This window comes from Oreochromis aureus, linkage group 18, assembly GCF_013358895.1.
Source record: "Oreochromis aureus strain Israel breed Guangdong linkage group 18, ZZ_aureus, whole genome shotgun sequence".
In the NCBI taxonomy this organism is placed as follows: Eukaryota; Metazoa; Chordata; class Actinopteri; order Cichliformes; family Cichlidae; genus Oreochromis; species Oreochromis aureus.
This window is the reverse complement of record NC_052959.1, coordinates 586,672-598,143: the sequence shown is the minus strand read 5'-3', so window position 1 is coordinate 598,143 and position 11,472 is coordinate 586,672. Positions and strand designations below refer to the sequence as shown.

The following is an 11,472-nucleotide window of genomic DNA, read 5'->3' as shown; positions in this document are numbered from 1 at the left end:
TACACAGTAAGCTCTGTTACAGTCGATGTGTATTAGTGTCACTGACCTAACACAGGGTCACAGCTTTGCTGCTGCAACGATAAAACTGGCTATAATTAGAAGCAGCTGTTTCATACTGTACAGTATGAATATTATAATCTGCCAGCTTTTGTTCGGGGACAGAAGTCTGTAGCATCTGTTCAAAGCTAAGAAGAACGTACTAGAGAAATGAATCCCGTTTAATAAGGGATTTATCAGACAGAAGAGACAAAGTAAACACAAAGTTCTCCTGCTGGACACGAAGGCTGATCATTGCAACAAAGCTTTGGTCCAACACGATGTTCCCTTCTCTTCTATGCACACATCAAATACACAGATTAGAGCGTTTGATCCCTTTGAAGTGTTTAAATATCAGACACAGTTCTGCTCATCAAGTCACTCTTAATTACAAACATGTGATTCATCTTCCATTTGATTCCAACAGCTCAACAGTTTACATAACATACTGTCATTTCATGAGGGACAAAATCCAGGACAGCACAAATAGAAATAAGCTGGAGAAGCTCAGCAGGGACTTCCTCTGACGGAGGCTCACCGAGCTCATCGAGTCCAGTCAAACGTCTTCGAGGTAAACGCTTGTATTAGTGTCGTCTGTGCATCCCCCTCCTCACCATCAGCCTGCACGCTGTACAGACGGCCTTCGTGTGTCCAATTGTAGTGGCTTATCAGTGTAAGGGAGGGGGGGGGGGGGGGGGGAGAATAGTGGAATGACTCTTTAAGTGAAGTCTGGGGAAGATTTTACTGCTGGCCTGTGAGGACACTGAACGTCATACATGTTTATATCTTCCTCTGGTTCCCCTCGTCCTCCTACGAGCAGGGACTCGGTTCCCTTTGTCATCCAGGACAACTATGCGACATGCAGCCAGCCCCCGCTGTCCTGCGCTGTGTAACAGTGCACGTGTGAAACAACATGTTTGATGTCTATTTAAGGAGCACCACTGTTTTCTCATCATTTTCCAAACTCTGTGTAGTGGCTTCATTCACATTTAGGGAATTTCAGGCTGACCGCGTGTAGTAAAAGGAAATAACTGCTGCAGAGCCCGATCTTTCATGTGCACAGTGAAAATCATGAGGGGGCAGAGGTGACAGGAAATCAGCTGCAGCTACTGTGCTCAGGCTAAAGCAGCTTGGAGACGATGCCCCAGCACTGTGCTGTGTTACAGTGTGAGCCCACAAAGCAGCTAACAGACTGCAAACCCAACCTTTGCTTTGACTAGCAGACGGTCCGGTTTACTGTGTCGATGCTTTGATCATGAGGACAGTTAAATAATAATAAAAATATCATCAGAACAAATCCATTAAAAACATAGCTTATTGTGTGATTCAATTCTTTAAGTGCTGGCCTGTCGTCGGACGTCAGCCTGGATTTTAGATCGAGTTTTGTTGGAAAATGATGACAAAACAAGGTTATAAAAGGATGCAAATCTCAGTTTAAAAACAGAAAGGCTTCTTGGTTTCAGTTTCAGTAGCGAGTCAGGAAATCCCACAGAATTCCTGCCGTTTCTCTGAAACAGAAAGTGAGATGATGTGGGAGGAGCCCTGTCAGTTGATTCCATTTGCTTCACTGGAGATGATTGGCAGAGCACCTGCAAACACACACACAGTGAAAAGGTACGCAAGGGATGAAGACACGCAGGCAACACGCTGTGTGTGTGCGTGTGCATGTGTGTGTGTGCATGTGAGAGACTTACGGCCTCTTATCTTGATTGGCCAGATGAGGATGGAGCAAAGGGCCAAAGCTGCGACGAAGGAAACTCCTCCCGTTACAATGACCATGACGTAATGGTAGAACCACACACAGGCAGGACAGCACACCACAGTGCTGACACACACACACACACACACACACGCACGCACGCACGCGCGCACGCGCGCACGCACGCACGCACGCACGCACGCACGCACGCACACACACACACACACACACACACACACACACACACACACACACACACACACACACACACACACACACACACACACACACACACACACACACACACACACACACACACACACACACACACACACACACACACAGAGAAGAGTTTACTGTCAGGATGGGTTCTTTTTAAATACACATAAAAACGCAACACAGAGGATAAACTCCTGCTCACAAGGTAAACACACACGTGTGTGTCCTAACAGCACAGTCACAGGACTAGGGATGGGTACCGGTATCGTTTCTGACATAAACGGTAGTAACCAGACCGAAAAGCAGCGCACATTTCGGTGCTTTATTTTCCTGAGATGTCATACACTTTGGATTCTAGCCAATCATTTTACCTTTCCAAGGATAGGAGGCGGGGCCAGGTACGTACGTTCTTTTAGAGCAGAGCTACAGATTAAAAATGCCCAAGGCGAAGCGATCAAAGTCTGGCTGTACTTCACAGCAAAAGATGCAAACTCAGCAGCCTGCAACAAGTGCTTTAAGCTGATACTGTGATACTGTCAAAGGAGGTAACACCTCGAATCTGATGAAACACCTGGCGACGCATAGCGTTTTTTTAAAGGGCCCCTAGCCCTGCCAGTGTAGCAGAAATGATGAGGATGATGATGGCAGCAGCAGCCGTTCTTCTCTGCGTGAGCAGCTTCATGTTGTTCGTGTGTAATTTACGTTGAGTACGCTAACCACGTTATGACATTAATGCATGTAAGGTGAACTAGCAAACACCGTCGTAGTTACATGCGGCTGTCTTCTTGTTTGATGGCAGATACTCCCTTCACCCTGGCCAAAAAGGCTAAAATGACCAAAGAAAAAGTGGGAAACAGTTAAACATGAGAGGTTTTTGGACAAAGTTTGTTTCCATTGATTAAGCACTGCTTCCAGCCAAAGGAGGTGTGTTGTATCAACAGAAAAGGCTAACTTGGTTATCATTTTGCAGGAAAAAAGAGACTGCTAGAAATACAAACATGAGAGGTTTTTGGACAAAGTTTGTGTTCTCCATTCTTTAAGCACCGGTTCGAACACCGGTACTGGTATCGGATAAAACCTAAACGATACCCATCCCTACACAGGACGTGTGTACATGTAACTGTTTAACAAACTGCAGTTTTGACTGTTTTAAATATAGTAAACAGGTTTGAAATGTTTACTGTTTGTTTTACTTTATCTGATGGCGTTCATCAGAACAGCTGAGTAACCAAGTCTTACTACAAAACTTGTTGCTTTAACAAAGTCAACCAAACTGACACTGATGACATCTGCTGAATAGTTTTAGTTTACTGACATTAGTTTTACGGGTTTTTAATTTTGCTTTAGTTAACAATAAAAACCTTAATGATTCTCAGCAGATTGTGTCTGTCACAGACGAGCTGAGATCTGCCCACAGACACAGAGGCCACAGTGGATCAGCTAGCTCTCAGGTATCAGGGTGGAGGACACACACACTCTGGATGCCAGATTCTAACAAATTTATAATCCGTGTGATCGACTGTGTGTGTGTGTGTGTGTGTGTGTGTGTGTGTGTGTGTGGACTAACTGGCAGGGATGCAGGGCCTGGATGATCATCACAGCCAGTCCATTGGCTACCTTGTCAGTGAAACTCATGGCTCCGTACACAAACGCTCCGCTTTGCTGCAAACACAAAATGAAAACATTCGCTCAAACAACAGGATCCCTTCGTCCTCCGTCTCAGCCTTTCACACAGGTCTTACCGTCTGATCTGCGATGAGCTCTGCAGTCATGGCGAGCGATATGACCAGGATGGTGGCGGACCCGGCCCCCAGCAGCACAGCCGCCCCGTATACCTGCTGACCCATGGTGATGTCCAGCAGCACCCAATACGAGAACGCCATGATCAGCAGCAGGCCCACGAAGTATGTAAGCTGGACCAATCAGAGGACAGAAGACACATGACCGTGACCCACTTCTGCCTTTTTGATGAGTGCAGATACAGAAGCAACCACATCCTGTTACTGAGTGCAATGAACCCAAACCCTACTCTAAAAACAGCACAGGCTCCACCTTCCCCATTTTTGGCATGCGATAGTGTCAGTGTCATTAAAAAGAACAACTATTACATATTTTGTTATAATACAAACATTTGTTTTATAAAAACCACAGAAAGGACAGCAGTCAGTCCCTCAGAGCCACTCGTGCTTTAAGACTCGTCGCGGTTTCATCTCAGCGAGTAAGGAAACCTGGTTTACTTACACATTTTCCAATGAGTTTGCTGACAGGCTTCATGATAAAGGAGGACAGGAAGCCGCTCACGTACATCACCAATGGGATGGTAGCTATGAACTTCTGTTGGAAGGAAAAACCAAGCAGAAGAAGAAAATGAGCACGTGACGACAACCCAATGTTTAATGGGTGAACTGGAAGATTTCCCCGTCACCTTTGGCAGCCCCAGAGTGTTGATGAGATACATGGAGATGTAGGTCTGAGACAGGTTGACCATCAGCCTGGTGGACATGTAGAGTACGGCCACCTGCAGAGACACAGTGAGCAGGTCTGTTGATGCATCTACGATATCAAAATCCTACATCGCAAGCTGAACGGGTGCTGCCGCCCGCCCAGCCGTCAGCCTTTGAAACTGTTCCTGTCTCATTCTGAAGAGGTTCAGGTGGAGGTCACGTCAGTGCGTTTGTTCAGAGTTTAAGTTATTCAAAGCTCCATACCTGGTAGAAAGAAGGCTGTCGCAGCCAGCATTTCCACTGCAGGAGAGACGAGAAGGTGTTGGAGCGCGGCAGCAGCGGCCTCCGCTCCCCCTCTGCCTCCACCGACTCCTCGCTTGTTCCATTGTTCTCTTTTGTTCCCACGTGGAAAACGACGGAGAAGACGACACCGATGCCCAAAACAATTAGTGACAGATTCTGTAATTACACACAACGTGGCACACCTTATCATCCGCTGCTAGAAACAAGCTCCTGCTGCCCTGAGATAACCAGAGGACACAGTGGGCGGAGTTATCAAACGCTGGGATCACATTTTAGGGACCGTTTATATCGACTGTGGAACCCAGGAGCTGTTTAGCTCTGTCCCACCTGTCAGCCCAACAGCTTCTGCTGTAGCCGGCCAGCTTTGTCTCCCTTCTTATAAATAACATCCCACCTTCTTTTTATGCTGAGCGCAAAAGTATCATTGATGGCTTTTATGTCGTCTGTACAGTCGTCACCATATACATACAATACAAAGAGAAAAGTACACAACTTTGACTGTCACACTGTTACTGCCTGTTCCTGTGTACAAATGAAGGTAATTAGGTTCAAGAAGGCTTTGTTCTATATCAGAGGTAAACCTGGATAATCAACTCAAAGCTTCTTAATCTTGTGAAAGCCAAGTGAATAATGAATCAGACCTGAGGGAGCAAATCTTTCCGTCACAGCCCTGCACAGAGTGTTCTACTAAAGCATTTTTGTCACTATACAGCAGGAGGATGTGCTGTGTAGCTCATACAGCACTGTTTGTCTTTAAAGTTGCCACAAACCCAGGAGAAACTTCACCACTGTCCTGATCTGCTCGTGTATACAGAAAACTGCAGGTGGGAGCACAGCAGGGGAGTGTTGGCACTGAGCACAAACTTAACATTAACAACAAAAACGTTTTGGGGTATTTTGAACAAGAATGGAGATCCTGGGTCATTATTTTCTGCTTGAATAAAAACTACTAGAAACTTGCACCTTTCTGCAAAAACAAGTGTAGTAAGAGAAATTAAAATTCAGGGTTTTTTCCACAGTACAAATCTACATTCACAGAGTCTTACAGAGTATGCTGGCAGAGCCAGAGGCTTTAACTCAGCAGCCAGATTCATGCCACAGAACCTCAGCTAGGTTTGTCTGAAGTCTAACGTCACTGAGAGACTGGACACTGTGCTGTGCTCGCAGCTATGGACGCATCAGCCTGCTCACCCTGAAGATGATGATATCCGCTGGTCCTAGTGAATCGGGGTCTTCATCCTCTCCAGCCTGGACGTGAAACAGCAGGTAAGCCACTCCATACACGGTGATGTTGGCTATCACTGTGAACGCATACCTGCTCCCACACACAAAGGACAGAGTGCACATTCACAACACTTTGATGCACGTTCAACCATCCAGGTAAGGAAACATGAAAAGGTTGATTCTGTTCATCTGGACGTTTTCAGTTTCATCAGCAGCTGCAGCAGCTGACTTCTTCAGCCTCAGCTGACTGCAGGTTTCAACCTTATAAACAGGACATTTGCACAATGACTGAAACCAGCTGACTGAATGAACACTGGGCTGTGAGGTCAGTTCCTGGATCTGAAGAAGTCACCTGGACGTTTTCAGTTTCTGCCACTGAAAACATCCAGATGAACAGCATCAACCTTTGGGATGTACATGTATGACCTTTTGATTCTCGTCATGTAAAGCATGCGTGTGTTAACCATACCTGTACGCGGTGAGCTCTACTTTAGCATGCTCACAAGTGACCAGCTCTGGAATGAGGGACAGGTGAGAGATCTGCGTGGCGGCCCAGCCGAACTGAAAGATGATGATGAATGGGACGAAGTAGATTAAACTGGCCCACTGAGGGGTGAGGGAGCTGCAGCCCACACACTGGTTAAAGATGAAGGCAAAGGAAAGCACTACGCTCAGTGTACCTGGATTTAAACACATGCAGAAGCAAAGAGATGACACAACACGGATCATTTCTCTATTTTTTTAAACAGATGCATGTATTATTGGTTTTTAATTTACCCCCCTCCCCATTAACTAGTACCAGATGACCACAGTCCTAGAGGAACGAGAGCCTCACAGAGCCTCTTCACAGCGGACCTCAGTGGCTAGCAGGGGTGTGGTTTCACTTCATTTGCCTTCTACATGCATTAGGACTATTTTAGCAGATGTTGCACAACAGCTTGGCAACCAGATGACGTAGTCGCCCAACGAGAACTCTGGGGAAACTTACATACCATTCATACGTTTCAGCACCGCTGCTTTTATTTCTGTGCTTTTGTTCCTGCTTTGGTAAAACAATAGGCAAAAATATACACAAGCCTCCGCCTGTTTAGCTACGTGGCACTTGTTTGCACTTTTGATGACATTTTGCACAGCGTTAAGTTGTTAAAACGAATCATGTGAGCCTGATCAATAAAATCCATGGTAGGTGTTGGAGCACAGTCTTTCCATGTATATATTAGTATACATGTATATATGCACAGCAGACTGACTGTGGTTCATCAGTGCAAACCTACCTTGACCTTTTAGTTCATATGGCAGACTTTCCTGGAAAATCTTCCACAGTAAACAATTAAAGTCATGAGACAGGGCAATATCCACAGCACATGTTTTACTTTAGCCCTAAATTTTTATACGTGCATTTCAAGTCTCACCAAGCACTCGCATTTAACTGAACCGAGTTGATGTACTGAAAATTCTGGGAGTAATGAACAACTTAAAGGCTGTTGTCATCAAACTAACCGATATCCTACTTTAATGAAGAGGATTTAATTTTCCAAGAATGTCATTTCCAGCAGTTTGAATATTTTCCTGTCTGTGTGCTGTGGTGGTATTGAAGCGTTTAAGGCAAACTTTGTCTAAACTGAAGGTTTTGATGTTTGGTCTCCAGCAGCCACCATAGTTGGGATTATGCGCTTGAAATGGGAACGGTGGGAACGTAGATCTCTGTCTGACATTTAGTCACAAGAGTTTACACACCAACCCTAAAAAGTAGAGCTTTGAGATTTCGCAGTAAACGCAATCTGCTCACAACAGTCTTTTTCCTGAAAGGCTAAGCTGATTTGTTTTGGGCTCAGAAACAATCAGCTCTTAGTTCCACTCATTAAAAACTGAAAAGACTCTGACGGATAAGGATTCAGCTTATCTTCAAAAACATCACTATTTCCCAGTATGGCTATCACTGCCATAAAAATACACATACTCTATGTGCATATGCTGCCTACACAGACAGCATCTCACGTGTTAGCACGTGTTAGTAACTATGACCAGAGGACTGTCTCAGGTCCACAAGGCCCTAAAACAAAACGACACCCAAAAATAAAAAAAATTAAAAATTAACACATCAGTCAAACTTAGGTTAATGACTCTCAGGGCACATGACTGCAGCGCGCCCTCTGAAAGGATTACACACTGATTCTGACACTTATGTGCACAATGACGACTAAAACCTGCACTCTGTGCTGGTCGTGATGACAGCGGTGACTGTATAGTTCCTATTCCTATGCACAGCTCCATCACATTATTTATAAATATCTCAGTTATTATTCATGCTCATAGCTTAGCAACAGTCACATGAGGAAAAAGAACTGAGCATGATCTCCTCTCATTTACAGGATAAACAGTGTTTGACAAGCATGTGTGCGACTAGTTGTTGCTGGTTGGTACCAGAGCTGCAAGTAAATGTGTGTGTCCTAAATGTTGTGCTGCAGGGGACCTGCCCATTGTGGTGTTTCATGGTGAATGCCAGTCAGGCTTTTAGGAGGAGAAGAAAATGTCTGCAGCAGCACTCGTGTTCAGGGGTTGTCTCAGTGTTGCCCCTTTACGGCACATGAATTTAATATCATTAACACCAAAGCAGCTGAAACTTAACCTCTGCTGAACACTTCAATATGCCAGAAGTTTATCTGACTGCGACATATAGATATATTTATATATGAGACAGACAAAGGACTCTGCTTTTTCCTTTAACTTTGTGTACTTACCAACTAAATGCCACGTCTTCCTCTTGCCGTAGTTTCTACAGCCGGGGCTTCGGTCAGACTCGTAGCCAATAAGAGGCGTACAGATACCATCAGCTATCTGCCCGACCAGCAAAAGCACACCTGCACCAAAGGAGACATTCACAGCTCTGTGACATACTGCAACAATCACTGAGTGAAACAGACAGAACAACAGCAAGTATACACCTAGCTGTTACTGCAGTACTGTATGCTGAAACTCACTCTGCGTCCTCACTAAACTGTTAAACTGTAAGAACAATTGAGAATGGTCAGATTATACCTCACAGACCATGTAAATGAGGACTGATGTGTAGATACAAAGACAGTGTTTCATCACGCTCAGCTGGGCTCAGGAAAAGGAAGACCTATTCCAACTCCAGCGTGTGTGGACAAAGACATGAAACATAGTCGTCAGAGTGTGAACTTAATCTGGTGATGGAGTCACGAAGAGTTTGACTTCAGAACTCAAACTTTAAAGATGTCAAGCAGCACATGTTACACTGGGTGACATAATGAATCCCACAGCACTGCTGTGAAGCTCGTCAGAGAAAAATGAAAGCCTGGCGATGAAACGGGGGGAGACTCTGACCACACCTATCAGTGATGTGCAGGCTGAAGAAGGGTCAACCACACACCCAAACATGACCTGCGACCTTTGGCGAGCCACTATCGGCAGCCCTGAGGACGACACACGGACACAGACACGGACTAACCTGCACTCGTGTTTTGGAATCCCAGCACCGAATGGTAGAAAACGAGCAGATATGTGAACCACATGGAGGCACACAGGTCATTGAGAAAGTGCCCCACCGCATAGCTGAGCCTCTTCAGCAGAGGAAGAGAACCGTCCGTGTCCGACATCACGGCTGGAGGAAGACCAAAGCCCAGTTTACACGAAAGGCTCGGCGGGCATCAGCTGAAAGCTTCGGCTAGCTTTTTCCACGTCTGGAGGAAGGAGGCTGAATGTCGACAGCCCCGTTCTCGGTTCCCCTTTTTACGACTTATCTTCTTTATACGGTTTTACCATCCGGTTTAGTAAGGGCATGTGTCGCAACTTAGCCAGCTAGTTAGTCCCTTTTAATACAGGTGCCAGTTTCCTCTTGAAATCAGGTGACATGTAGCGGTGCGGCCAAGCCAGGAGGAGCGTCTGAGAGGAAGGAAAACCGAAACAGAACCACATCAGTGGGCGAAGGGGAATTTCACCGCCGCACAGCTCCGCTTACATCACATTACAACAGCCAGCGAATGAAAAGTCATCCTAGGACATGTTACCGTACAAAGATGAAGGAACAAACCCAAGACTGTAATGAATGTAAAAATGTAACGAGGGGACTCACAGCTCCAACATATAACAGGGGAAATACAGCGGCTTTCCTGAAGTGCAGCTCCTCCGCTTACCTTCAGCTAACCGGCTACAAACCTGCACGCAAAATACAATCAGATGTAAACAAGAACGCAGACCGGCAAAGATGACGTAGTAGAAACTGCCCAATGGGGAAGCCGTCATGCTCCTTTCAGCCAATAGCTGGAGCCCGCAGAGTTACCTTGTTCACGTGACGGCACACTTCAGACCTCGTGATGTTGTTACCGTTTGATTAATTAAAGAGCGCCGAGACAGGACGCGGCGGGCAGCTCGACGATGATATCTTTAACAGCGTTAGCTTGGCAATCAAAATGAATTATTATTTTAAACACACACAAAAGTAAAGCTCGCCTAACAGCATCGAGGAAACCCAAAGTGTAACACATGATTGAAACGACCTACTGGATAAAATACCAGCATGTGTGAGCAGTTTCTCCGTGTAGCATGAATGCGACGCGGACAAAGTCAAGCTGTATAACAATATTACTTTTATCCATCCAAAGACAAACTCCGGACATTTATCTGGACAGTTACTTTGAGCAGCTGCACAAATAACTTATCTTATCAAACGTTTCTAAGAGTCCTGGAAATGTTACCTCCGTCTTTGCTGTTGCAGAAATCCCCTACAGACATCAACTAAGGATTTCTGAGTGCCTCAGTGTCCTGCTTCAAAGACACATTAATTAGGGAAGTTACTAACGCTACTAAAGTTCATCCGTCAGAGCTGCGGGGATACATCAGCTGTTAGTATAAATGTCAGCCACACTTCCTCTTCCTTCTCTGAGCCTGACATTAACTGCCCTGCTGAAGCGGACTTCAGAAATCCCAGAAGTGTAAATTCAACAACAATGACCAACCCACTGAGTGGGCCACAGCTGTGTCCTCTCACCTGGGCTGTAACATTTGCATATATTAAATATGAGCTTAAATTAGATGTACGAATGGTAGAGTTTTCTCTGTCTACTTCATTAGAACAGTTTCCATTAGCCATTAATGGAGGACACCAGGGTACTAGTATTACAGTAAGCTGGTACTTTAGCACCATCTTCAGGTACTTGTTAAATACTGTGGTTTATTACTAGAAACAGCCACATAGCTTAACTTGAACGTTTTGCTTTGTCAGGAAATGTAAGTATGGTAACAGGTAACTAGGATGGACTTTGCACACATTATCAGCCCACTGGACCCTGTTCATACCACTTTCACAGCTTCCATGCCTGCCTCAGTCTAAACTGAGTCTAATGCTACTTCAGTAACTGCTAAAATGTAAATGAATGGTTGACAAATCAGTTTACAGTTCAATCATACATTCTCATGTGCAGCTTGTACTGCACTTGTGTTTATGAATACAAAGAAATCTATAGTGCTGTTACTGTAGTGACTGCACTAACGTTTTTACTGAGAGCATCACATAAACCTGAGGGA

General features: G+C 45.2%; 1 protein-coding gene across 3 annotated transcripts; it reads right to left on the bottom strand.

The window, feature by feature from the left end:
• Positions 1-200: 200 nt before the first annotated feature.
• On the bottom strand, positions 201-11,179 carry LOC116319974 (major facilitator superfamily domain-containing protein 12). Of its 3 annotated transcripts, XM_031739469.2 has the most exons (13): positions 10,644-11,177; positions 10,022-10,104; positions 9,398-9,831; positions 8,667-8,786; positions 6,395-6,605; positions 5,893-6,016; positions 4,663-4,857; positions 4,380-4,472; positions 4,196-4,288; positions 3,697-3,867; positions 3,522-3,616; positions 1,731-1,861; positions 201-1,625 (listed from the first exon to the last, which is right to left on the bottom strand). In XM_031739469.2, exons 3-13 carry the CDS (start codon positions 9,543-9,545, stop codon positions 1,582-1,584), a joined length of 1,425 nt encoding a protein of 474 aa, XP_031595329.1. In that variant the 5' UTR covers positions 9,546-9,831; positions 10,022-10,104; positions 10,644-11,177; the 3' UTR covers positions 201-1,581. The 3 variants fall into 3 exon arrangements, with proteins under 3 accessions (XP_031595329.1, XP_039458591.1, XP_039458592.1); XM_039602657.1 differs by lacking the exon at positions 10,644-11,177 and having other exon boundaries at positions 10,022-10,191; XM_039602658.1 differs by lacking the exons at positions 9,398-9,831; positions 10,022-10,104 and having other exon boundaries at positions 10,644-11,179.
• Positions 11,180-11,472: the final 293 nt, after the last annotated feature.

Bases quoted from the DNA above. Each gene is read 5' to 3' on its own strand.
- LOC116319974 (XM_031739469.2), bottom strand. From the start codon at position 9,545: ATGTCGGACACGGACGGTTCTCTTCCTCTGCTGAAGAGGCTCAGCTAT. The intron at 8,787-9,397 runs GTTAGTCCGTGT...CCTTTGGTGCAG, and splicing joins ATTCCAAAACACGAGTGCAG to GTGTGCTTTTGCTGGTCGGG. The intron at 4,473-4,662 runs GTATGGAGCTTT...GTGTCTCTGCAG, and splicing joins GACAGCCTTCTTTCTACCAG to GTGGCCGTACTCTACATGTC.